The 26508-nt window shown below is 60.8% G+C and overlaps 3 protein-coding genes across 4 annotated transcripts in view; 2 read left to right on the top strand and 1 right to left on the bottom strand.

The window, feature by feature from the left end:
* Positions 1 to 35: 35 nt before the first annotated feature.
* On the top strand, positions 36 to 8211 carry RCE1 (Ras converting CAAX endopeptidase 1). 2 transcript variants are annotated; one of them, XM_085046510.1, is made up of 8 exons: positions 36 to 410; positions 1117 to 1219; positions 1308 to 1391; positions 1908 to 1986; positions 2844 to 3011; positions 4600 to 4671; positions 6511 to 6573; positions 7745 to 7842. In XM_085046510.1, the coding sequence occupies exons 1-8, from the start codon at positions 247 to 249 to the stop codon at positions 7825 to 7827; spliced, it is 816 nt and encodes a 271-aa protein (XP_084902636.1). In that variant the 5' UTR covers positions 36 to 246; the 3' UTR covers positions 7828 to 7842. The 2 variants fall into 2 exon arrangements, with proteins under 2 accessions (XP_084902636.1, XP_084902635.1); XM_085046509.1 differs by lacking the exon at positions 7745 to 7842 and adding an exon at positions 7893 to 8211 and having other exon boundaries at positions 41 to 410.
* A 783-nt stretch (positions 8212 to 8994) lies between these two features.
* On the bottom strand, positions 8995 to 11536 carry ZBTB3 (zinc finger and BTB domain containing 3). The gene is made up of 2 exons (XM_085046495.1): positions 11363 to 11536; positions 8995 to 10189 (listed from the first exon to the last, which is right to left on the bottom strand). Exons 1-2 carry the CDS (start codon positions 11437 to 11439, stop codon positions 9088 to 9090), a joined length of 1179 nt encoding a protein of 392 aa, XP_084902621.1. The 5' UTR covers positions 11440 to 11536; the 3' UTR covers positions 8995 to 9087.
* Positions 11537 to 11908: 372 nt separating this feature from the next.
* Positions 11909 to 26508, top strand: part of GANAB (glucosidase II alpha subunit) — a 42160-nt gene continuing 27560 nt past the window's right edge. Inside the window, exons 1-13 of the mRNA XM_085046607.1 lie at positions 11909 to 11975; positions 12748 to 12837; positions 12942 to 13050; positions 16431 to 16558; positions 17911 to 18090; positions 18390 to 18443; positions 19925 to 20009; positions 20119 to 20200; positions 20285 to 20381; positions 21757 to 21937; positions 23156 to 23309; positions 24600 to 24835; positions 26278 to 26404. Coding sequence (XP_084902733.1) covers positions 11956 to 11975; positions 12748 to 12837; positions 12942 to 13050; positions 16431 to 16558; positions 17911 to 18090; positions 18390 to 18443; positions 19925 to 20009; positions 20119 to 20200; positions 20285 to 20381; positions 21757 to 21937; positions 23156 to 23309; positions 24600 to 24835; positions 26278 to 26404 — 1543 coding nt within the window. The 5' untranslated portion in view covers positions 11909 to 11955. The remainder of the gene's footprint in view (positions 11976 to 12747; positions 12838 to 12941; positions 13051 to 16430; positions 16559 to 17910; positions 18091 to 18389; positions 18444 to 19924; positions 20010 to 20118; positions 20201 to 20284; positions 20382 to 21756; positions 21938 to 23155; positions 23310 to 24599; positions 24836 to 26277; positions 26405 to 26508) is intronic.

Genomic DNA, 26508 nt, shown 5'->3' on the forward strand with positions numbered 1-26508 from the left:
ATGGCGGCCCCCATACCGCAATTCCCGCCCTTTCCCCTCCCCTCAGCGGGCCCCGCCCCACAATGGCGGCCCCCATACCGCAATTCCCGCCCTTTTCCCTCCCCTCAGCCAGGCCCACAATGGCGGCCCCCATAGCTCAATTCCCGCCCTTTCTCCTCCCCTCAGCCAGGCCCTGCCCCACCACGGCCGCCCCCATTCCCCAATCCCCGCCCCTCTCCCCGCCCCTCGCCCAGGCCCCGCCCCACCATGGCGGCCCCGCAGCCCCCCGGTTCCCCCTGGGCCGGGCCGGGGTCGCCCGGAGCCCCCGGAGCCGCCCGGGCCGGGCCTTGCTGGGCCGCCGTGCTGGGCTGCCTCAGCCTGGCCTGCTCCTATGTGGGGAGCCTGTACGTGTGGGGCAGCCCCCTGCCCAGGTACGGCCCGGGGGGCTTTGGGGGCAGATTTGGGGGGTCTGGGGGACACCTGAGGGGGATCTGGGGGGTCTGGAGGGGCCTGTGGGGCACCTGGGGAGGATTTGTGGTACCTGAGGGGGATTTGGGGGGCCTGAGGGGGATTTGGGGGATCTGAGGGGCCTATGGGGCATCTGGGGAGGATTTGTGGCACCTGAGGGGGATTTGGGGGGTCTGGAGAGGGTCTATGGGGCACCTGAGGGAGATCTGGGGGTCTGAGGGGGTTGAGGGTCTGTGGGGCACAGAGGGGATTTGGGGGGTCTGGGGAGGTCTATGGCACCTGAGGGAATTTGTGGCACCTGAGGGGGATTTGGGGGGTCTGAGGGGGATTTGGGGGGTCTGAGGGGCATCTGGGGAAGATTTGGGGTACCTGGGGGGGATTTGGGGTCTCTGGGGGGGTCTGTGGGTTATGGGATGGAGCTGGGGGGTCCTGGGGTGGTTTGGGGGGGTTCTGTGGGTGTTTATAGGGTATTGGTTGGTCTTTGGGTTACCTGGGGGGAGTTTTTGGGGTCTCTGAAGGATTCATAGGGTCGGGATGAACCCTTGGGGGTTTTAAGGGATTTTTAGGAATGTTGGGGGGTCGGTAGGTACATAAAGAAGGTTTTGAGGGGGATTTGGGGTACGTTTTGGGGTGCAAACCCCCCCAAAATCCCCACCCCTTCCTCCCCAGGGACCACCCTTCGGTCATCAAGCGCCGCTTCACCAGCGTCCTGGTGGTGTCAGGACTGTCCCCAGCCCTGCTGTGGCTCTGGAAAGAGCTCACGGGGGTCAAGGTGAGTCCCTAAAATCGGGGAGGGGGTCGCAGAGCCCCCCCAGAGCCGTGCTGACCCCCTCCCCAAATTGTGTCGCCCCCCTCCCCAGGCTGACACCCCCCTGCCCGCCCTGCTGGGGCTGCGACTCGAGGGGCTCATCCAGGCCACCCTGCTGCCTCTGCTGCTCACCATGGTGGGTCTGGGGGGGCTGAGACCCCCCAAAAAACCCCCCGGGGACCCCCCAAAACCCCCCCTGGACCCCCACAATCCCCCTGACCCCACAACCCTCCCCAAACCCCACATCCTCTGTTTGAGTCCTTCGTTTGTAGTGGGTGTGAGAAGGGTTGGGTCATCCCCAAAATCCCCCCAAAACTCCCCCAAAACTGCCCTCAGGACCCTCCCTGAGTTCCCCCAAACCCTTCTAGGAACCCCCAAACCCCCAGGACCCTCCCTGAGTTCCCCCAAACCCTCCTAGGACCCCCAAACCCCCAGGACCCTCCCTGAGTTCCCCCAAACCCTCCCAGGACCCCCCAAACCTCCCAGACCCCCCCAAATTCTCTGCCCGACCCCTTGACCCTACTCTGCATGTTCTCTGTGGGGTGGAAAAAGGGGAGCAACCCACCCCAAACCCCCCTAAATCCCCCCATTTCCCCTCTAGGGGGGTGGAAAAGGGGCTTCTGACCCCCCTGACCCCCCAAAACCCCCCCAGATCCTGTTCCTGGGACCCCTAATCCAGCTGTCCATGGATTGTCCCTGGCGGTGGCTCGATGGCATCAGGGTGGCTTTGGGTAAGGTGGGGACAATTTGGGGAGAAAAATGCAGATTTGGGGGGCTCAGGGGTTGGGGTTTGGGGGTCCCCAATATGGGGAGTGGAACTGGGATGGTTTGGGGGTATTTAGGGAGGTCTGAATGGGTGAAATGGGGTGGGGTTGGGATTTTTTGGGGTTTTGGGAACATTGTGTGGGTTTGGGGTTTTGAGGAGGTTTTGTACTTGGGGGAAATGAGGTGGCTGTGGAACCAGAACTGGGATTTTGGGGGATTTTTTGGGGTGTTTGTTGGGTTTGGGGATCCTGTGGGGCTCTGGGGTTTTTAGGGTCATCAATGGTGGCTTTTGGGGTGATTCCCAGTGGGTTTTGGGTTCGCAACTGGAGTTTTTGGAGGACTTTTTTTGTGTTTTTTGGGTTTGGGATCCTGTGGAGCTCTGGGTATTTTGGGGTGATTCCCAGCGGGTTTTGGGGTGTCCCAAAAAGGGTCAGGCTGTGTGGATCTGGGGTTTTTAGGGTCATCAGTGATGGATTTTGGGGTGATTCCCAGCAGGTTTTGGGTTCGCAACTGGAATTTTTGGTTGATTTTTTCGGTGTTTATTGGATTTGGGAATCCTGTAGAGCTCTGGGGATTTTGGGGTGATCAATGATGGATTTTGGGGTGATTCCCAGCAGGTTTTGGGGTGTCCCAAAAAGGGTCAGGGTGTGTGGATCTGGGGTTTTTAGGGTCATCAATGATGGATTTTGGGGTGATTCCCAGCGGGTTTTGGGTTCGCAACTGGAATTTTTGTGGGATTTTTTGTGTGTTTATTGGATTTGGGAATCCTGGGGAGCTCTGGGTATTTTGGGGTGACTCCCTTTGGGTTTTGGGGTGTCCCCAGACCCGCGGGTGTGGGCTCTGTGCCTGGGGGATGTTCGCTGGCTGCGGAACCAGGTGGTTGCCCCTCTGACCGAGGAGTTGGTGTTCAGAGCCTGCATGCTGCCCATGCTGGTGCCCTGCACGGGGCCTGGCCCTGCTGTGCTGGCCTGCCCTCTGTTCTTTGGGGTTGGTGAGTAGAACCCCCAAAATAGCCCCAAAAAATCCCAAAAAAATCAGCCCAAAACATCCCGAAAAATTCAGCCCAAAACACCCCAAAAATTCAGCGCAAAACACCCCAAAAATCCATCCGAAAACACCCCAAACCCAACCCAAAAACGCCCTAAAAATCCATCCAAAACCACCCCAAACCCAACCCAAAACCACCACAAAAATCCATCCAAAACCACCCCAAAAAATTCTGCCCAAAACACCCCAAAAATCCATCCAAAACCACCCCAAAAACACCTCAAATCCTGACCCAAAAACACCCCAAAAAATCCAGCATAAAACACCCAAAAAATCCATCCAAAACACCCCAAAAATCCATCCAAAACTACCCCAAATCCAACCCAAAAACACCCCAAAACCACCTCAAATTCCAACCCAAAAACACCCCAAAAAATTCAGCCCAAAACACCCCAAAAATCCATCCAAAACCACCCCAAACCCAACACAAAAACACCCCAAAATCCCACCCCAAAAACACCTCAAGTCCCAACCCAAAAACACCCCGAAAACACCTCAAATCCCAACCCCAAAACACCCCAAAATATTGCCCAAAAACCTTGATATTTTGGCCTGTTCTCTGTTCTTTGGGGTTGGTGAGTAGAACCCCCAAAATATCCCAAAAAACCCCCCAAAAAATCAGCCCAAAACACCCTGAAAAATTCAGCCCAAAACACCCCAAAAATCCATCCAAAAACACCCCAAACCCCAAAAAACCCAACGCCAAAACCACCCCGAAAAATTCAGCCCAAAACACCCCAAAAATCCATCCGAAAACACCCCAAACCCAACCCAAAACCACCACAAAAATCCATCCAAAACCACCCCAAAAAATTCTGCCCAAAACACCCCAAAAATCCATCCAAAAACACCTCCAATCCCAACCCAAAAACACCCCAAAAATCCATCCAAAACCACCCCAAAAACACCTCAAATCCCAACCCAAAAACACCCCAAAAAATCCATCCAAAACACCCCAAAAATCCATCCAAAACACCCCAAAAATCCATCCAAAACTACCCCAAACCCAATCCAAAAACACCCCAAAACCACCTCAAAACCCAACCCAAAAACACCCCAAAAAATTCAGCCCAAAACACCCCAAAAATCCATCCAAAACCACCCCAAACCCAACCCAAAAACACCCCAAAAAATCCCCCCAAAACCTCCTTGTGTTGGTCTGTTCCCAATCATTTGGGGTTGGTGTGTAAAACCCCAAAAATATCCCAAAATACCTGAAAAAACCCAACCGAAAACATCCCAAAACCACCCCAAAGCCTTGCCTTGATGGCCTGCCCCCTTCTCTTTGGGGTTTGATGAGTAAAGCCCCCAAAATAACCCCAAAAACCCACCCTAAAAACCCCAAAATACCCCAAAACCACCCCAAAACCCTCTCTGTGGTTGCTCTGCCTTCTCTTCTTTACGGTCGGGAACTGAGACCCCAAAACACCCCAAAACAAACTCCCACTGATACCCCCCAGACCCCCAAACCCCTCCCTGACCCCCCAAAAACCCCAAATTCCCCCTGTGACCCCAAACCCCCCTGTCCCCAGCCCATTTCCACCACGTCATCGAGCAGCTCCGCTTCCGCCACGGCTCTGTGGGCAGCATCTTCATGGCAGCAGGTGAGGGAGAATTTTGGGGGGTCTGGGGGAATTTTGGGTGTCTGGGGGGGATTTGGGGTGTCCTGGGTGAAGATTTGGAGTGTCCTGAGGGAATTTGGGTTGTCCAGGGGAGATTTAGGGGTGTTTTGGGGTGTCCAGGGTGAAGATTTGGGGTATCCTGAGGGAATTTGGGCTGTCCAGGGATGTCCTGAGGGAATTTGGGGTGTCCTGGGAGAATTTTGGGGGGTCTGGGGGGGATTTTGGGTGTCTGGGGGCAATTTGGGGTGTCCTGGGTGAAGATTTGGGGTGTCCTGAGGGAATTTGGGGTATCTGGGGTGAGTATTTGGGGTATCTGAGTGGGATTTTGGAGGTCTGGGGGGCATTTGGGGTGTCCAGGGGAGATTTAGGGGTGTTTTGGGGTGTCCAGGGTGAAGATTTGGGGTATCCTGAGGGAATTTGAGCTGTCCAGGGATGTCCTGAGGGAATTTGGGGTGTCCAGGGATGTCCTGAGGGAATTTGGGGTGTCCTGGGTGAAGGTTTGGGGTGTCCTGGGTGAAGATTTGGGGTGTCTGAGTGGGATTTGGGGGTCTGGGGGGGCAATTTGGGGTGTCCTGAGGGAATTTGGGCTGTCCAGGGATGCCCTGAGGGAATTTGGGGTGTCCTGGGTGAAGATTTGGGGTGTCCAGGGGGGATTTGGGGTGTCCTGGGTGAAGATTTGGGGTGTCTGAATGGGATTTGGGGGTCTGGGGGGCAATTTGGGGTGTCCAGGATGAAGACTTGGGGTGTCCTGAGGGAATTTGGGGTGTCCAGGGTGAAGATTTGAGGTATCCTGAGGGAATTTGGACTGTCCAGGGATGTCCTGAGGGAATTTGGGGTGTCCTGGGTGAAGATTTGGGGTGTCCTGGGTGAAGATTTGGGGTGTCCAGGGGAGATTTGGGGTGTCTGAGTGGGATTTTGGGTGTCTGGGGGGAATTTGGGGTGTCCAAGGTGAATATTTGGGGTGTCCTGGGTGAAGGTTTGGGGTGTCCAGGGGGGATTTGGGGTGTCCAGGGTGAAGATTTGGGGTGTGTGAGTGAGATTTTGGGGGTCTGGGGGGCATTTGGGGTGTCTAGGATGAAGGTTTGGGGTGTCCTGGAGGAATTTGGGGTGTCCAGGGTGAATATTTGGGGTGTCTGAGTGGGATTTTGGGTGTCTGGGGGTAATTTGGGGTGTCTAGAGTGAAGATTTGGGGCATCTAGGGGTGTTTTGGGGTGTCCAGGGTGAAGATTTAGGGTATCCTGAGGGAATCTGGGGTGTCCAGGGACGTCCTCAGGGAGTTTGGGGTGTCCAGGGTGAAGATTTGGGGTGTCCAGGGAGAGTTTGGGGTGTCCAGGGGAGATTTGGGGCATCTGGAATGCAGATTTTGGGTGTCCAGGGTGAGTATTTGGGGTGTCTGAGTGGGATTTGGGGCTCTGGGGGGAATTTGGGGTTTCCAGGGTGAAGATTTTGGGGTGTCTGAGTGGGATTTTGGGGAGCTGGGGGGAATTTGAGGTGTCCAGGGTGAAGATTTGGGGTGTCCAGAGGAAATTTGGGGTCTCCAGGGTGGGATTCTTTGTGCCCCAGGTAGGATTTGGGGTGCCCTAGATGGGATTTTTGGGGCACCCCAGACTCCCTGGTGGGGCTGGAGGTGCAATATTGGGGTTCCCGGGGGGGTCTGGGTGGATTTGGGGGTCCCAGGGGAGGATTTGGGGGTCCCAGGGAGGATTTGGGGGTCCCAGGGGGGGATTTGGGGTTCCCGGGGAGGATTTGGGGTTTCCAGGGTGGATTTGGGGGTCCCAGGGGAGGATTTGGGGTTCCCCTGACCCCCTTTTCCCCCCACAGCGTTCCAGTTCTCCTACACAGCCGTGTTTGGGGCTTACACAGCCTTTCTGTTCCTCAGGACGGGTGGGTTTGGGGGTCCCAGAGGGGTTTTGGGGTGTCCCAGAGGGGTTTTGGGGTGTCCCAGAGGGGTTTTGGGTGGTCCCAGAAAGGTTTTGGGGTGTCCCAAAAGGATTTTGGGGTATCCCAGGGGGGTTTTTAGGTGTCCCAGAAGGATTTTGGGGTGTCCCACATGGGTTTTGAAGTTTTCCTCCATTCCTTCTGCAATCCCATGGGATTCCCAGGGGGATTTTGGGTGGTCCCAGAAGGGTTTTGGGGGTCCCGGGGGGGTTTTGGGGTGTCCCAGAAGGGTTTTGGGTGGTCCCACATGGGTTTTAGGGTTTTCCTCCATTCCTTCTGCAATCCCATGGGATTCCCAGGGGGATTTTGGGTTATGCCAGAAGGATTTTGGGTGGTCCCACATAGGTTTTGGGGGATCCCAGAATGGTTTTGGGGTGTCCCACATGGGTTTTGGGGGATCCCAGAATGGTTTTGGGGTGTCCCACATGGGTTTTGGGGGATCCCAGAAGGATTTTGGGTGGTCCCACATGGGTTTTAGGGTTTTCCTCCATTCCTTCTGCAATCCCATGGGATTCCCAGGGGGGTTTTGGGTGGTCCCAGAAAGGTTTTGGGGGTTCCACGGGGGTTTTGAGGTGTCCCAGGGGGGTTTTGGGGGATCCCAGAAGGGTTTTGGGTGGTCCCACATGGGTTTTAGGGTTTTCCTCCATTCCTTCTGCAATCCCATGGGATTCCCAGGGGGATTTTGGGTTCCAGAAAGATTTGGGGTGTCCCAAAAGGCTTTTGGGGGATCCCAGAATGTTTTGGGGTTCCCGGGGTTTTGGGGATCTCACAACCATTTTGGGTGTCCCACATAGCTTTTAGGGTCTCCTCCATTCCTTCTGCAATCCCATGGAGTTCCCAAGGGGATTTTGGGGAAAATTTGGGGTCTGGGGCAGGGTTAGCAATCCCGGGAGATCCCAAATGTGTTTGGGATAAATTTTGGGGTGCCCACCCCCCATTTCCCAGGTCACCTGGCCGGGCCGGTGCTCTGCCACTCCTTCTGCAATCCCATGGAGTTCCCAAGGGGATTTTGGGGAAAATTTGGGGTCTATGGCAGGGCTGGCAATCCCGGGAGATCCCAAATGCATTCCGGGTGAATTTTGGGGTGCCCACCCCCCATTTTCCCCCCATTCCCCAGGTCACCTGGCCGGGCCGGTGCTGTGCCATTCCTCTACAATCCCATGGGATTCCCGAGGGGATTTGGGGGAATTTGGGGTCTAGGGCAGGGCTGGTGATCCCAAATGTGTTTGGGGTGAATTTTGGGGTGCCCACTCCCCGTTCCCCAGGTCACCTGGCCGGGCCGGTGCTGTGCCACTCCTTCTGCAACTCGATGGGTTTCCCCGCTCTCGGAGCCGCCCTGGGTCACCCCCGGCGCCGCGCGCTGCTCCCCGCCTACCTGCTGGGGGTCCTGGGCTTCCTGCTGCTGCTGCACCCCCTGACCGAGCCCACCTTCTTCGGGGTGCCCCCGCCCTGCCGCGACCCCCCCGCCTGCTCCTGACACGGGGAGGGGGCGCCTGCCCCACCCCCGCCCCCCAGAGCCCACCCCCCTTTTTATAGGAGCCTCAGCAGAGAGTCTATTTTTGTGATTAAAGTGGTTTAAGGCTTGTGGGGCGCTCTGGGTGGACTGGGAGGGGACTGGGACGGACTGGGACAGATCTTGATGGTATTGGGAGGGACTAAGACCTTGCTGGAGGAGACTGGGATGGACTGGGAGGGGAGGGGGGGGACTGGGAGGGACTGGGAATTGACTGGGAGGGACTGGGATGGATTGGAAGGGGACTGGGATGGGAGTGGGGAGGACTGGGATGGATTGGGATGGACTGGGATGAATCTTGATGGTATTGGGAGGAACTAAGACTGAGCTGGAGGGAACTGGGATGGACTGGGAGGGGACTGGGATGGACTGGGAGGGGACTGGGACAGATTTTAATGGGATTGGGAGGGACTAAGACCGAACTGGAGGGGACTGGGATGGATTTAGGGGAACTGGGAGGGAGTGGAAGGGACTGGGATGGACTGGGACAGATCTTGATGCGATTGCGATGCACTGGGAAGGAACTGGGACGAACTGGGATGAACTGGGACAGGCCTGGAGGCACAGCGCTACCCGAGGTCCTCCAGGCCGCCAGGGGGCGCTGCCCTGACACCCCCGCTCACCCATTCGCCAGCACCACAGCCAATGAACGGCGCCGCGCCAAACCCCGCCCCCCTCAGGCTCCGCCCACCGCCCGTGTCCAGCGGCGCTTTATTCCCACGTGACCCGTACACCCGCGCGAGGCCACGCCCCCCAACGAGCCACGCCCCTTCTCACAAACCACGCCCACCTAGCACCCCCGGTCCCTCCCGGGTCAAAGTCACGGTCCTGGCTGTCCCTTGTCACCCCCCAGCCCCGGCGGGGCTCGCAGTCCCAATCAGTCCAGCTGTCCCAATCCCGCCAGCCCCTTCCAGGTCCCTTTGTCGCCGTCCCTGTCCCCTCGGCAGTCAGGGCGGGTTGTCGCCGTCGCGGGCGGGCTCCCGGTGGCCGCGGGCGGTGCCGCCGTGGCTGTGCGCCTTGCGGACGTGCCGGTAGAGGTCCCCGGACTGCGTGTAGGAGCGCAGGCAGTGGCGGCACTCGTAGGGCCGCTCGCGCGTGTGCACGGTGGCGTGTCGCCGCAGCGTGTAGGAGCACGAGAATGTCTTGCCGCACGTGGGACACGTCGGGGCTTCCTCGGCGAACAGCCCGAACCCGCCGCGGGGCTCCAGCGGCGCCAGGAACAGCGGCTCCCGCAGCCCGCCCAGCGCCGCGCCCAGCGCAGCCCCCTCCCCAAACCCCGCCGCTCTCGGGGCGGGGGGCGGCGGCGGCGGCGGCGGGATTTGGGGAGGGGGCGCGGCGGGGCGGCGGCCGCCGTCCGGCTCTTCGTCCGAAATCACGATGGCCTCGGCCTTGACGGCGCTGACCGCGGCGAGGGGCGCTGCCCACGCCGCCCCGCAGGGACCCCCGGGCGCCGGAGGGGCTGCGAGCCCCGGCGCGGCCTCGCTGGAGCTGCTGGGGCTGGGCGGGGGTCGCTCGCCCCCCACGCCGGGCTGGGTGGTGTCGGCCGCGTCCACCAGCGGCGGCTCGGGGGGGGTGGCATTGTCACCCAGAGTGACCTGCGGGGGCTGCGGCGGGGGCGGCGGCGGCGGGCTGGCGGCGTCCTCCTCCCGCTTGGTGCTGTCCGCCTCGGCCGGACCGCGCGCCTGCAGCTTCTTCTTGCACAGCTTGACCACGTCGTTCATGTGCAGGTAGCTGGCGGCCGCCAGCACATCCTCCAGCGGCGCGGCCAGCGCCAGCCTGCCCTCGTACATGAACTCCAGCAGCAGCGCGAAGGCCGGCGCGGTGACAATGTCGCTGTTGAGCGCCACCACGGCTCCCCGCGCCCCTCCCGCGCCGCCCGGCTCGGCGTAGCAGAGGTGGAAGAAGGAGCTGCAGGCTGCCAGCACGGCGCGGTGCGCGGGGAAGGGAGCCGTGCCCACCAGCACCGTGCAGTCGCACAGGATCCCCCGGGAGCGCTGCTCGCGCAGCCCCCGCAGCAGCTGCCGGCTGTGCTCCGGGAACTCCATCGGGCTGCGGGGAAATAGGGGAGATTAGTTATCCGGGAGTTCCGTCGGGCTGGAGAAAAATGGGGAGATTAGTTATCCAGGAACTCCATCGGGCTGCGGGAAAATAGGGAGATTAGTTATCCAGGAACTCCATCGGGCTGCGGGAAAAATGGGGAGATTAGTTATCCAGGAACTCCGTGGGGCTGCGGGAAAAATGGGGGGAAAATGGGGTGATTAGGGGTTCGGGGATTCCGTCTGCTGTGGGGATAACGGGGGGAAAATGGGGCAAAAATGGGGAAATCAATGCTCCGGGAACTCCATCGGGCTGAGGGAATAATGGGGGAAAAATGGGGTAATTAGGGGTTTGGGAACTCCATCGGGCTGGCGAGAAAGGGGGGAAAATGGGGAAAAAATGGGGAGATTAGTTATCCAGGAACTCCATCGGGCTGGGGAGAAATGGGGTGATTAGGGGTTCGGGAACTCCGTCAGGCTGGGAAAAAATGGGGAGAAAAATGGGGAGCAAATAGGGAGATTAGGGGTGCGGGGACTCCATCGGGCTGGGGAAAAATGGGGGAAAATGGGGCAAAAATGGGGCAAAAATGGGGAGATCAAAGCTCCGGGAACTCCATCGGGCTGTGGGAAAATGGGGGAAAAATGGGGGAAAATGGGGAGATCAGGGGTCCAGGAACTCCATCGGACTGGGGGAATAATGGGGGAAATTGGGAAAATTGGGGAGGCCAGAGGGGATTCAGTGTTCCGAGAACTCTTTAAGGAAGGGGAGATGGAACTGGACAGGGGGAGAAGGAGTCAGTGGTCTTGGGATTCCGGGGGGTGACAAAGGGGTTGGGGAGATGGGGGTCGGTGGTCCCCGAATTCCAGGGGGGTGGTTGGGAGGGGTTGGTCCTGCTGGGCAATCCCAGTCCGTCCCAGTCCATCCCAGTCCATCCCAGTCCCTCCCAGTTCATCCCAGTCCCTCCCAGTCGCCCCCAGTTTGCTCCAGTCCATCCCAGTCCGCCCCAGTCCATCCCAGTTTGTTCCAGTTGGCCCCAGTCCATCCCAGTCCATCCCAGTAGCCCCCAGTCCATCCCAGTCCATCCCAGTCCATCCCAGTCGCCCCCAGTCCATCCCAGTAGCCCCCAGTCCGTCCCAGTCCATCCCAGTCCATCCCAGTTCCCCCAGTTCCCCCAGCCCCGCTCACCACAAAGCCGCGGCCTGCCGACGCCCCGCCCCCCCGCGCTGATTGGCAGCCAGGCCCGCCAGCCGCTCCATCCTCATTGGCTAATTCCCCTGCCAATCACCAAGGAGGGTCAAAGCCGCTCGTTGATTGGCTAAGCCAGCCGTCACTCATAAATCCGCGCTGCTGATTGGCTGTTGGAAGGGGGAGGGCTGCGGTCACCAGGGCGGTGGTTGCCACGGGCGAGTGGGCGGGGCGTTGCTAGGGAAGCCCTTGGGGGGCGGGGCGTGGGGCGGAAGCAGCGTTTTGATTGGGCGCTGGGATGTGTCAATCACTTTTCCCGCGCTTTCATTGGGTTCCTGCTCCGCCCTCAGGGTGTTTTCCCGCCTCTTGCCCGATTCGCTCTCTGATTGGTTAAACCCCCCATCGCTCAAACCTCACGGACGAATCACAACACGCGGTGGGCGGGGCCTCCGTCTCTATGGCAACCAGGTGAGGCGGGAACCCCTCGCGAGGGGGGCGTGGCCGAGGCGGCGGAGGGGGCGTGGCCAACCCCAGCCAATGGGAGGCGGCGGAGCCGGGCCGGGGGCGGGGTCAAGGGTCAGGCCGGATCCAAGATGGCGGCGGCGGCGGGGCGGTGAGCGCGCGCCGGGGGTCCCCACCCCCCCCCAGTGTCCCTTGTCCCCCCCCGGGGTCACCCCCACCCCCCCCGCGGGACCCCACACCCAAAATCCCCCCAAAAACCCCCTCCGCGCGCTCCCTTGGCCTCCCGGGGCTCCGCAGCCCCTCAGGCCTGAGCCGCGGCCCAGCTCCCCTCACAGCTCCCCTCACGCACCCTCAGCCTGTCCCACACCCCCCGTGCGACCCCCGCCCCGCAAAACCCCCCCGGGACCCCCCGGATCGCCTCTTTCACCTCCCCCCAGTGCTTCCTCCCCCTGGGGTTGGGGGTCTCTGTGCTCCCCCCGCGGCTTTGGGGGTCCTAAACCCCCCCCGGGACCCCTCAGTGTCCTCCCGCCGTGATTTCGGAGCTTCGCGCCCATTCTGTACCCCCCCTGAGGGCATTTGGGGGTCCTTGAAGCCCCCCGTGCCCACCTGAGGTGGTTTTTTGGGGTCGCTGACCCCCCCGTGCCCCCCTGGGCTGTTTTTTGGGGGGTTTTTGGGTGTCGCTGACCCCCCAGGGGTGTGTTTTGGCGTGTTTCTGGGGGTATTTTTGGGGTCACTGACCTCCCCGTGCCCTCCAGGGGTTGGTTTTGGGGGTCTCCCCGTGCCCCCCAAAGTGGTTTTTGGGGTATTTTTGGGGTCGCTGACCCCCCCGTGCTCACCTGGGCTGGGTTTTTTGGGGTATTTTTGGGGTCGCTGACCTCCCCCCGCTCACCTGGGCTGTTTTTGGGGGGTTTTTGGGGTCCCAGCTGGCCGCTCTGGCTGACCCTGTGCCTCGGCGCCGCGCTCGCCGTCGACCGCAGCAACTTCAAGACCTGCGACCAGAGCGGCTTCTGCAGGTTTGGGGACACACCTGGGGGGGTTGTCACCGCCCCTGGGGGGGCTGTCACCGCCCCGGGAGGGTCACTGGTGGCCGTTGTCCCCAACTGTCCCCACCCCGCAGGCGCCAGCGGCGGATCCAGCCCGGGAACTCGCCGTACCGAGCGCTGCTGGAGTCGCTGGAGCTCGGCCCTGACGTGGCCAAAATCCACCTGGTCAACGAGGTCACCCAGGTGAGGGGACACGGGGACACTGGGGGGTCAGGGTGGCTCCAGACACAGCTGGTCAGCCAGGTGAGGGGACACGGGGACACTGGGGGGAGTCAGGGTGGCTCCAAACACACCTGGTCAGTGAGGTCACCCAGGTGAGGGGACACGGGGACATTGTGGGGGGTCAGTGTGGCTCCAAACACACCTGGTCACCCAGGTGAAGGGACATGGGGACATTTGGGGGTCAGTGTGGCTCCAAACACAGCTGGTCAGCCAGGTGAAGGGACATGGGGACATTTGGGGGTAGACAGAGGGGTCAGGGTGCTTCCAAACACACCTGGTCAGCCAGGTGAGGGGACATGGGGACATTTGGGGGTAGACAGAGGGGTCAGGGTGCTTCCAAACACAGCTGGTCAGTGAGGTCACCCAGGTGAGGGGACACGGGGACACTGGGGGGGTCAGGGTGCTTGTAAACACAGCTGGTCAGCCAGGTGAGGGGACACGGGGACACTGGGGGGGGTCAGTGTGGCTCCAAACACGCCTGGTCAGTGAGGTCACCCAGGTGAGGGGACATTGGGACATTTGGGGGGGTCAGGGTGGCTCCAAACACAGCTGGTCAGCCAGGTGAGGGGACATGGGGACATTTGGGGGGTGACAGGGGTCAGTGTGCTTCCAAACACAGCTGGTCAACGAGGTCACACAGGTGAGGGGACACAGGGACATTGTGGGGGGTCAGTGTGGCTCCAAACACAGCTGGTCAGTGAGGTCACCCAGGTGAGGGGACATGGGGACATTTGGGGGTAGACAGAGGGGTCAGTGTGCTTCCAAACACAGCTGGTCAGCCAGGTGAGGGGACATGGGGACACTGGGGGGTCAGTGTGGCTCCAAACACAGGTGAGGGGACACGGGGACATTTGGGGGGGGTCAGTGTGGCTCCAAACACAGCTGGTCAACGAGGTCACCCAGGTGAGGGGACATGGGGACACTGGGGGGGTCAGGGTGCTTGCAAACACAGCTGGTCAGTGAGGTCAGCCAGGTGAGGGGACACAGGGACACTGGGGGGTGACAGGGGTCAGTGTGCTTCCAAACACAGCTGGTCAGCGAGGTCACCCAGGTGAGGGGACATGGGGACACTGGGGGGTCAGTGTGGCTCCAAACACAGCTGGTCAGCCAGGTGAGGGGACATGGGGACATTTGGGGGTAGACAGAGGGGTCAGTGTGGCTCCAAACACAGCTGGTCAATGAGGTCACCCAAGTGAGGGGACATGGGGACACTGGGGGGGTCAGGGTGCTTGCAAACACAGCTGGTCAGTGAGGTCACCCAGGTGAGGGGACATGGGGACATTTGGGGGGTGACAGGGGTCAGTGTGCTTCCAAACACACCTGGTCAGCGAGGTCACCCAGGTGAGGGGACATGGGGACACTGGGGGGTCAGTGTGGCTCCAAACACAGCTGGTCAGTGAGGTCAGCAAGGTGAGGGGACACAGGGACATTGTGGGGGGTCAGGGTGGCTCCAAACACACCTGGTCAGCCAGGTGAGGGGACATGGGGACATTTGGGGGTAGACAGAGGGGTCAGTGTGGCTCCAAACACAGCTGGTCAATGAGGTCACCCAGGTGAGGGGACATGGGGACACTGGGGGGGTCAGTGTGCTTCCAAACACGCCTGGTCAGTGAGGTCAGCAAGGTGAGGGGACACGGGGACATTGTGGGGGGTCAGTGTGGCTCCAAACACACCTGGTCAGTGAGGTCAGCAAGGTGAGGGGACACAGGGACATTGGGGGGTGACAGGGGGTCAGTGTGGCTCCAAACACAGCTGGTCAGTGAGGTCACCCAGGTGAGGGGACATGGGGACATTTGGGGGTGACAGGGGTCAGTGTGCTTCCAAACACAGCTGGTCAGCCAGGTGAGGGGACATGGGGACATTGTGGGGGGTCAGGGTGGCTCCAAACACAGCTGGTCAGCCAGGTGAGGGGACATGGGGACACTGGGGGGTCAGTGTGCTTGCAAACACAGCTGGTCAGTGAGGTCACCCAGGTGAGGGGACATGGGGACACTGGGGGGTCAGTGTGCTTGCAAACACAGCTGGTCAGTGAGGTCACCCAGGTGAGGGGACATGGGGACATTGTGGGGGGTCAGGGTGCTTGTAAACACACCTGGTCAGTGAGGTCACCCAGGTGAGGGGACATGGGGACACTGGGGGGTCAGTGTGGCTCCAAACACAGCTGGTCAGTGAGGTCAGCAAGGTGAGGGGACACAGGGACATTGTCGGGGGTCAGTGTGGCTCCAAACACACCTGGTCAGCCAGGTGAGGGGCCTGAGGGGTCACGGGGAGGTCACTGTGTCTGTGTCCCCAACTTTTCTCAAACGTCCAGGTGACGCTGGACTGCTGTCCCCACCTTTCCCAGGTGTGGTGACCCCCATTGTGGTGTCCCTGTTCCAGGGATGGGTGACCCCCAGGTGACCCCCGGGTGACCCCCAGGTGACCCCGTGTCCCTTCATTCTCTGCATGTGCCACCTGCTGTAAATATGGGTGTGCCAGGTGCCCCCCAGGTGACACTGTTGGTGCCCCAGGTGACTCTGTGGGTGCTCCAGGTGACTCTGTGGGTGCTTCAGGTGCCCCCAGGTGACTCTGTCCCCATGTCCCCAGGTGACTCTGTCCCCATGTCCCCAGGTGACTGTCCCTGTGTCCCCAGGTATCCCCAGGTGACTCTGTGGGTGCTCCAGGTGGCTCTGGGTGCCCCAGGTGACTGTCCCCGTGTCCCCAGGTGGCTCTGGGTGCCCCAGGTGACTGTCCCTGTGCCCCAGGTGACTGTCCCCATGTCCCCAGGTGACTGTGGGTGCCCCAGGTGCCTGTGGGTGCCCCAGGTGACTGTCCCCGTGCCCCAGATGATTCTGTGTGCCCCAGGTGACTGTCCCCGTGTTCCCAGGTCCCCTCAGGTGACTCTGTGGGTGCCCCAGGTGACTGTTCCCGTGTCCCCAAGTGGCTCTGGGTGCTCCAGGTGAATGTCCCCAGGTGTCCCCAGGTGCCTGTGGGTGCCCCAGGTGACTGTCCCCGTGTCCCCAGGTGCCCTCAGGTGACTCCCTGGGTGCCCCAGGTGACTCTGTGGGTGCCCCAGGTGACTGTGGCTGCCCCAGGTGACTCTGTGGGTGCCCTAGGTGTCTGTCCCCATGTCCCCAGGTGTCCTCAGGTGGCTCTGGGTGCCCCAGGTGACTGTCCCCGTGCCCCAGGTGCCTGTGGGTGCCCCAGGTGACTGTCCCCGTGCCCCAGGTGACTGTCCCCGTGCCCCAGGTGCCTGTGGGTGCCCCAGGTGACTGTCCCCGTGTCCCCAGGTGTCCCCAGGTGACTCTGTGGGTGCCCCAAGTGGCTCTGGGTACCCCAGGTGACTGTCCCCGTGTCCCCAGGTGCCGCTGCTGCTGGAGGTCTGGGGGCTGCAGGGGAACATGACTCGCCTGCGCATCTCGGAGCTGCACCCGCTGCGGCCGCGCTTCCGGGTGCCCGACGTGCTCGTGAGAGACCCCCCGGCCGAGAGGTGAGGGGACACAGCCCAGGGGGGTCACAGCCACCCCCAGAGCCTGCTGTCACCGGGCTGGGGACACTGGAGGTGTCCCTGTGCTCAGGGATTGTCACAGCCACCCCCAGAGCCCGCTGTCACCGGGCTGGGGACACTGGAGGTGTCCCTGTGCTCAGGGATTGTCACAGCCACCCCCAGAGCCCGCTGTCACCGGGCTGGGGACACTGGAGGTGTCCCTGTGCTCAGGGATTGTCACAGCCACCCCAGAGCCCGCTGTCACCAGGCTGGGGGGACAAGGGGACACTGGAGGTGTTGCTGAACCTGGGAGGGTTTTTGGGGGTCACATCGCCCCTGTTGTCCCCTGGCTGGGGGGACAAGGGGGCACTGGAGCTGTCCCTGTGCTTGGGGTGATTTCTGCAGGGTCACAGTGCCCCCAGACCCCACTGTCCCCAGGCTGGAGGGACAAGGGGACACTGGAGGTGTCCCTGTGCTCAAGGGGGTTTCTGGGGGTTTGCATCCTTCCAGTTCCTGTTGTCCCCAGGCTGATGGGGATGAGGGGACATTAGAGCTGTCCCTGTGCTCAAGGGGCTTTCCAGGGGGTCACAGCCACCCCAGTCCTACTGTCCCCAAACTGGACAGGACAAGGGGACACACTGGAGGTGTTGCTGAACCTGGGAGGGTTTTTGGGGGTCACGTCGCCCCAATTCCTGCTGTCCCCAGGCTGGGGACACTGGAGGTGTCCCTGTGCTCAGGGGAGGCTCTGGGATTGTCACAGCCACCCCAGAGCCCGCTGTCACCAGGCTGGAGGGACAAGGGGACACTGGAGGTGTCCCTGGGCTTGGAGGGGTCTCTGGGATTGTCACACCCACCCCAAACCCCGCTGTCCCCAGGCTGGAGGGACAGGGTGATGCTGGAGCTGTCCCTGTGCTCAAGGGGGTTTCCAGGGGGTCACAGTGCCCCCAGTTCTTGCTGTCCCCAGGCTGATGGGGACAAGGGGACACTGGAGGTGTTGCTGAACCTGGGAGGGTTTTTGGGGGTCACATCCCCCCAATTCCTGTTGTCCCCTGGGGACACCAGGGTGGGAATCACAGAGGGTTTTGGGCAACTCTGGCATTGTCACACCCACCCCAAACCCTGCTGTCCCCAGGCTGGAGGTGACAATGTGGGACGAGGCCACCCTGCAGCTGTCCCTGTGCTCAGGGGAGGCTCTGGCATTGTCCCACCCACCCAAACCCCGCTGTCCCCAGGCTGGAGGTGACAGGATGGGACAAGGACACCCTGCAGCTGTCCCTGGGGACACCGGGGTGGGAATCCCAGCTTTTGGGCGACTCTGGCATTGTCCCACCCACCCCAAACCCCGCTGTCCCCAGGCTGGAGGTGACAGGGCGTGACGAGGGCACCCTGGAGCTGTCCCTGGGCCCCGGGGGACACCGGCTGCTGGTGACAGAGCGTCCCTTCCGCCTGGACCTGCTGCGGCACCGCGAGCTGCTCTGCAGCGTCAACGCCCGCGGCCTCCTGGTCTTCGAGCACTCACGGCGCCGCCGGGACTCGTGAGTGACCCCCAGACCCCCCAAAAAACCCCCTCCAGACCCCCCCAAAAAATCCCCCCAAAAATCCCCCCCCAAAATCCCCCCAGACCCTCCGAACCGCCCCCCGAAATTTGGGTTCCGGCAGAAACGGGGCCGGCGGCGCTCCAAGAGGGGGTCGGGGGGGTGTTTGCAGAGGGGGAAAAAGGGGGGTGGGCGAGCCCCCCGAAATTGGGGAGGGGGTCCCGGCGGGCCGGGGGGGCCGCACTGACTCTCTGTGTTTCTGTTTTGGTTGCCCCCCTTGCCCCCCCTCCCCACCCCAGTCTGGCGGATAAAGTTAGTTCTGTGTGGGATAAGATCAAGAGCCTTTTCCGTAGGTAAATCCCTGCAGTTGCTGCTGTGTCCCACCCCCCCCAAAAAAAAACCCCCAAAAAACACACCCTGGACCCCCTAAAAACCCCCCAGGACCCCTCCTCAAAATGGGACCACCCCCCTCGTGCAGGGCAGGCTGGGGTGGGAGGGTTTTGGGGGTCAAAATCCCCCTAAAATTGGGGGGCAGGAGGAGCTTGGGGGTGTCCAAAATTCCCCCAAAATTAGGGGGCAGGAGCAGCTTGGGGGGTTTGAATCCCCCTAAAATTGTGGGGCAGGAGGAGCTTGGGGGTTCAAATCCCCCCAAAATTTGGGGGGAAGAAGCAGCTTGGGGGGGATCCAAAATTCCCCCAAAATCTGGGGGACAGGAGCAGCTTGGGGGATCCAAAATTCCCAAAATTGGGGGCAGGAGCAGCTTGGGGGTCACCCCCAAAAATTGGGGGCAGGAGGAGCTTGGGGGTGTCCAAAATTCCCCCAAAATTAGGGGCAGGAGCAGCTTTGGGGGGGTTCAAATCCCCCCAAAATTGGGGGGCAGGAGGAGCTTGGGGGGATCCAAAATCCCCCTAAAACTGGGGGGGCAGGAGCAGCTTGGGGGTTCAAATCCCCCCAAAATTTGGGGGGCAGGAGGAGCTTGGGGGGATCCAAAATTCCCCCAAAATCTGGGGGACAGGAGCAGCTTGGGAGAGTCCAAAATTTCCCCAGAATTGGGGAGTAGGAGCAGCTTGGGGGGGTTCAAAATCCTCCCAAAATTTGGGGGCAGGAGGAGCTTGGAGGATCCAAAATTCCCCAAAAATTGGGGGGCAGGAGCAGCTTGGGGAGGTTTGAATCCCCCCAAAATTGGGGGGCAGGAGCAGCTTGGGGGGTCAAAAATCCCCCCAAAACTGGGGGGCAGGAGGAGCTTGGGGGGATCCAAAATTCCCCCAAAATTGGGGGGGCAGGAGCAGCTTGGGGGTCAAAATTCCCAAAAATTGGGGGCAGGAGCAGCTTGGGGGTTCAAAATCCTCCCAAAATTGGGGGGAAGGAGCAGCTTGGGGGTGTCCAAAATTCCCCCAAAATCTGGGGGACAGGAGCAGCTTGGGGGATCCAAAATTCCCCCAAAATTGGGGGGCAGGAGCAGCTTGGGGGGGTCAAAAATCCCCCCAAAATTGGGGGGCAGGAGGAGCTTGGGGGGATCCAAAATTCCCCCAAAATTGGGGGGCAGGAGGAGCTTGGGGGGATTTGAATCCCCCCAAAATTTGGGGGCAGGAGGAGCTTGGGGGGATCCAAAATCCCCCAGAAATTGGGGGGCAGAGCATCATTTTTGGGGTCTGCACCCCCCAAAATTGGGGGGTCAGGTGCAGCCAGGGGGGTCTTTACACCCCAAAAACGAGGAGTTCTCCCCCCACACCCCCCGAGCAGCTGGGGGGGGGTCCGTGTCCCCCCAAAATTCGGGGTCCTGGGGTCTCCCCCCACCCCCCCGGGGCACCCCAGGACCCCCCAATTCCCACAGGGAGCCCCCCAAGGACCCCCCGGGCGAGGAGGGGACACCGCAGGAGGGAGCCGATGACAGTGACAGCGCCGCCCGGAGTGACAAGGTGACAGGGACAGGGGGGTTCTGAGGGGGGGTGGGGACACCCCAAACAACCCCCCCTCCCCATTTTTGGGGGGCAATCCCCCAATTCCTGAGCGGATTTGCCCCCCCAGCCCGCAGAGCCCCCCCAGGAGGAGGAGGAGCCAGGGTCGTGGGAGGAAACCTTCAAAACGCACACAGACAGCAAACCCTACGGTGGGGACACTTGGGGACGCTTGGGGACACTTGGGGACATTGGGGGGGACACGGAGGGGACCCTCTGACCCTCTGTCCCCGCAGGACCCACCTCGGTGGGGTTGGATTTCTCCCTGCCGGGATTTGAGCACGTTTATGGGATCCCTGAGCATGCTGAGAGCCTGAGGCTGCGCCCCACCGAGTGAGTGGGGACATTTGGGGACGTTGGGGACACTGGGGACACTGGGGACACTGTTGGGGACGTTGGGGACACAGATCCAGGGAGGTGTATGGCATCCCCAAGCATGCTGACAACCTGAGGCTGCGCCCCACCGAGTGAGTGGGGACATTTGGGGACACTGGGGACAATGCAGGGACATTTGGGGACATTGAGGGACACTGGGGGGACATGGGGACAGAAGCACGACGGGGTACCGGGGGTGTGACACGGCAGTGACACCGTGGGAGGACAGTGACGCCGGTGGGTGGTGGCAGTGATGGCAGAACGGTGACAGTGACAATGACAGTGACGCTGTGGGGGTGGCAGCGGCAGCAGGGCGGTGACAATGACAATGACAGTGACAGTGACAGCGATGCCGTGGGGGTGGCAGTGCCACTCACAGCATGGGGGTGACTGCGATGGTGTCACTGTGGGGCACAGCCACCCTGGGGGGTGACACTGTGGGGGTGACAGTGACATCGTGGGGACAATCCTGGCCCCTGGCAGTGTCCCTGTCCCCTGGCGGTGTCCCTAACTGTCCCCGTGTCCCCCGATGTCCTTGGGGGATGATCTGTACAGCCCTGGGTGGATGTCCCCAACCCCTGGCAGTGTCCCTAACCCCCTGGGCGTGTCCCTAACCCTGTCCCCATGTCCCCTAATGTCCCCTGGATGTGCTCCAGTGTCAGCTGTGCCACCTCCGGGATGTCCCTGACCCCCCAGAGGTGACAGTGACCCTCCTGAGGGTGACACTGACCCCCTGCTGTCCCCAGGTGGGGTGACCCATGTCACCTGTACAATTTGGGGAGGTGACATTGAGCCCACAGAGGTGACACTGATTCTGTTAGGAGAAACGTTGGCTATGGGGAAGGTGACAGTGACATCCTGGTCACTCCCTGAGGGTGACAATGACCCCCCTGAGGGTGACAATGACCCTGCAGAGGTGCCACTGACCCCCTGCTGTCCCCAGGGTGGATGACCCATGTCACCTGTACTATTTGGAGAGGTGACAGTGACTCACTAGAGATTGTAGTGATCCTGTTAGGAGAAAGACTGGCTATGGCGAAGGTGACAATGACTTTCTTGCAATGTCCCTGACCCCCTGAGGGTCACAATGACCCCCCAGAGGTGACACTGACCCCCCAGAGGTGACACTGACCCCGTGCTGTCCCCAGGTGGGGTGACCCATGTCACCTGTGCGATCTGGGGAGGTGACATTGATCCCACACAGCTTATACTGATTCTCTTAGGGGAAACGCTGGCTATGGGAAAGGTGACAGTGACCCCTTGACAGTGTCCCTGACTCCCTGAGGGTGACAACGACCCCCCAGAGGTGCCACTGACCCCGTGCTGTCCCCAGGGGAGGTGACCCGTACCGCCTGTACAACCTGGACGTGTTCCAGTACGAGATCTTCACGCCCATGGCTCTGTACGGCTCTGTGCCGCTGCTGCTCGCCCACCGGCCCCGCCTGAGCCTCGGCATCTTCTGGCTCAACGCCGCCGAGACCTGGGTGGACATTGGCTCCAACACGGCCGGCAAGGTCCGGGGGGAGATTGGGGCAGATTTGGGGGTTCCTGAGGGGTTCCAGAGGGGATTTGGGGGGTCCTGAGAGGGGTTTGGGGGGTGTGAGGGGGATTTGGGGGGGTCTGAGGGGGTCTGGAGGGGATTTGGGGGGTCTTGAGGGGCATCTGGAGGGGATTTGGGGGGATGACATCTGGGTGGACATCGGCTCCAACACGGCCAGCAAGGTCTGGAGGGGATTTAGGGGGTCCTGAGAGGGGTTTGTGGGATCTGGAGGAGATTTGTGGGGATGAGACCTGGGTGGACATCGGCTCCAACACGGCCGGCAAGGTCTGGGAGGGGTTTGGGGCAGATTTGGGGGTTCCTGAGGGGGTCTGGAGGGGATTTGGGGGGTCCTGAGAGGGGTTTGGGGGGTCTGAGGGGGATTTGGGGGGGTCTGAGGGGGTCTGGAGGGGATTTGGGGGGTCTTGAGGGGCATCTGGAGGGGATTTGGGGGATGAGACCTGGGTGGACATCAGCTCCAACACGGCCGGCAAGGTCCGGGGAGTCTGGGGGGAGTTTGGGGGGTCTGGGGGGGATTTGGGGAGTCTGGAGGGGATTTGGGGGGTCCTGAGGGGGATTTGGGGGGTTCTGAGGGGGTCTGGAGGGGATTTGGGGCGCTGAGATCTGGGTGGACATCAGCTCCAACACGGCCGGCAAGGTCCGGGGGTCTGGAGGGAGTTTGGGGGTCTGGGGGGATTTGGGGGTCTGGAGATTTGGGGGTCCTGAGGGGATTTGGGGGGTCCTGAGGGGCTCTAGAGGGATTTGGGATGGTCAGGTCCCTGGAGGATTTGGGGGTCTGGAGGATTTGGGGGTCCTGAGGGGATTTGGGGGTTCTGAGGGTCTGGAGGGGATTTGGGGCACTGAGATCTGGGTGGACATCAGCTCCAACATGGCCGGCAAGGTCCGGAGGGTCTGAGGGGAGTTTGGGGGGTCTGGAGGGGATTTGGGGGGTCCTGAGGAGGATTTAGGGGGTCTGAGGGGGTCTGGAAGGGATTTGGGGGTTCCTGAGAGGGGTTTGGGGGGTCTGGAGGGGATTTGGGGCAATGAGATCTGGCTGGACATCAGCTCCAACACGGCCGGCAAGGTCCGGGGGGCAACCTGGAGGGGATTTTGGGGGTCCTGAGAGGGATTTGGGGTTTCCTGGGATGGGTTTGGGGGTCTTTTGGGGTTCCTGACCCCCCCGTGCCTCCCCCAGACCCTTTTTGGGAAGCTGCTGGATTACATGCAGGGGGGAGGTGAGACCCCCCAGACCGAGGTGCGCTGGATGTCCGAGAGCGGAATCATCGACGTGTTCCTGCTGCTGGGGCCATCGCCCCGCGACGTCAGCGGCCAGTATGGGAGCTTGACCGGTACGGGGACAGCGGGACCGGGCTGGGGACAGCGGGACTGGGGTGGGGACAGCGGGGTGGAGATGGGAACAGTGGGACTGGGATGGGGACAGTGGGGTGGTGACAGTGGGACTGGGGTGGGGGTAATGGGATGAGGACAGTGGGACTGGGTTGGGGACAGTGGGGTGGGGACAGTGGGACTGGGATGGGGACAGCGGGAATGGGGACAGCGGACTGGGGTGGGGACAGCGGGACTGGAGTGGGGACAGCGGGATGGGGACAGCGGGACTGGGGTGGGGACAGCGGGACTGGAGTGGGGACAGCGGGATGGGGACAGCGGGACTGGGGTGGGGACAGTGGGACTGGGGTGGGGACAGTGGGGTGGGGACAGTGGGACTGGGGTGGGGGTAATGGGATGAGGACAGTGGGACTGGGATGGGGACAGTGGGACCGGGATGGGGACAGTGGGACTGGGATGGGGACAGCAGGACCAGGGCTGGGATGGGGACAGTGGGATGGGGACAGCAAGACTGGGGCTGGGATGGGGACAGCGGGATGGGGATGGGGACAGTGGGACCGGGATGGGGACAGTGGGGTGGGGACAGCAGGATGGGGACAGCGGGATAGGGACAGTGGGACCGGGATGGGGACAGTGGGACCAGGATGGAGACAGCGGGATGGGGACAGTGGGATGGGGACAGTGGGACTGGGGTGGGGACAGCATGATGGGGACAGCGGGATGGGGACAGTGGGGTGGGGACAGTGGGATGGGGACAGTGGGATGGGGACAGTGGGACTGGGATGGGGACAGTGGGATGGGGACAGCATGATGGGGATGGGGACTTTTCCCACCCACCCCATTCCCATTTTTAGGGTGATTTTCACAGGAATTTTCTCTTCCAGCCCACTCCCAATTTTAGGACAAATTTTATGGGGATTTTTCCCACCCCATTCCCATTTCTAGGGCGATTTTCACGGGAATTTCCCACCCCATTCCCATTTTTAGTGCGATTTTCACAGGAATTTCCCACCCCAATCCCATTTTTAGGGCAATTTTCACAGGAATTTCTCCCCCAGTCCCATATTTAGGGCAATTTTCACGGGAATTTCCCACCCCAATCCCATTTTTAGGGCAATTTTCACAGGAATTTCCCACCCCAATCCCATTTTTAGGGCGATTTTCACGGAAATTTCCCACCCCAATCCCATTTTTAGGGCGATTTTCACAGCAATTTCCCACCCCAATCCCATTTTTGGTGCGATTTTCACGGGAATTTCTCCCCCCAACCCCATTTTCCCCCCACCCCACAGGCACCCAGGCCCTGCCGCCCCTCTTCTCCCTGGGCTACCACCAGAGCCGCTGGAACTACCAGGACGAGGCGGATGTGGAGGCTGTGGAGAGAGGCTTTGAGGAGCACGAGCTGCCGCTGGACGTCATCTGGCTGGACATCGAACACGCCGACGGGAAACGATATTTTACCTGGGATCCTGCCAAATTCCCCAAACCACGGGAGATGCTGGAGCGCCTGGCGGCCCGGAAACGCAGGGTGGGGATGGGATTGGGGTGGGATTGGGATTGGATTTGGGATTGGGGTGGGTTTGGGATGGGTTTGGGATGGAATCCCACAAAATTCCCGAAGCCTCGGGAGCTGCTGGAGCGCCTGGCAGCCTGGAAATGCAAGGTGGGGATGGGATTGGGGTGGGATTGGGAATGGGATTGGATTGGGATGGGATTAGGGTGGGTTTGGGATTGGGAATGGGTTTGGAGTGGGATTGGGATGGGTTTGGGATGGAATCCCACAAAATTCCCGAAACCCCGGGAGATGCTGGAGCACCTGGCGGCCTGGAAATGCCAGGGTGGGGATGGGATTTGGGGTGGGAATGGAGTGGGAATGGGATTGGGGTGGGATCCCACAAAATTCCCAAAATCTCAGGAGCTGCTGGAGCACCTGGCAGCCTGGAAACGCAGGGTGGGGATGGGATTGGGGTGGGAATGGGATTAGATTTGGGATTGGGGTGGCTTTGGGATGGGTTTGGGATGGGATCCCACAAAATTCCCAAAACCCCGGGAGATGCTGGAGCGCCTGGTGGCCTGGAAATGCAGGGTGGGGATGGGATTGGGGTGGGAATGGAGTGGGAATGGGATTGGGGTGGGATCCCACAAAATTCCCAAAATCTCAGGAGCTGCTGGAGCACCTGGCAGCCTGGAAATGCAGGGTGGGGATGGGATTGGGGTGGAATTGGGATTGGGGTGAGAATGGGATTGGGAATGGGAATGGGATGGGATTGGGATTGGGGTGGAATTGGGATTGGCTTTGGGATCAGGTTGGGAATGGGACTGGGGATGGGTTTGGGATGGGATCCCACAAAATTCCTGAAACTTTGGAAGCTGCTGGAGCACCTGGCGGCCAGAAGTGCAGGGTGGGATTGGGATTGGGGTGGGAATGGGATTGGGTTTGGGATTGGGGGTGGGATTGGATTGGGGGTGGGACTGGGATGGGTTTAGAATGGGATCCCACAAAATTCCCAAAATCTCAGGAGCTGCTGGAGCACCTGGCAGTGTGGAAACACAGGATGGGGATGGGATTGGGATTGGGATTGGGATTGGGGGTAGGTTTGGGAAAGGGAACAGGAGTGGAATTGGGATTTGGTTTGGTTTTGGGGTCAGCTGGGAATGGGATTTGGAACAGGAATGGAAATGGGGTGGAGAATGGGATTGGGGATGAGAATGGGACAGAGATCAGGGATTAGGAATGGGAATAAATGGGAAATAGGGCTGGAATCAGATCAGGAACAGGACAGAGATTAGGATCAGAATTAGAAACCCGAATTTGGGATTTCCCTCCTCTTGAAAACCCCACAATGACATTTTGGGGGGCTCCTTCCAGATGCTTTTTCCCATCTGGAATCGGGATCAGGGTGGCAATTTGGGATTGGGATTTGGGAGAATTGGGATTTGGGAACGTCCCCCTAACGGCTGACCCCACAGATGGTCAGCATCGTGGACCCCCACATCAAGGTGGACAGCGGGTACCGAGTGCACGCCGAGCTGAGGGCCAGAGGGCTCTTTGTCAAAACCAAGGATGGCAACGACTACGAGGGCTGGTGCTGGCCTGGTCAGTGGGGCTGGGGGGGATTTGGGGGTTTCCTAGGATTTTGGGTTTTGGGGGATTTGGGGTAAGGGGTGCTTCTTGGGGAGTTTCTCGTGGCTCAATCTCTT

This window comes from Lichenostomus cassidix, unplaced genomic scaffold (genome assembly GCF_008360975.1).
Source record: "Lichenostomus cassidix isolate B80296 unplaced genomic scaffold, HeHo_3.0 HiC_scaffold_40, whole genome shotgun sequence".
Lineage (NCBI taxonomy): Eukaryota > Metazoa > Chordata > Aves > Passeriformes > Meliphagidae > Lichenostomus > Lichenostomus cassidix.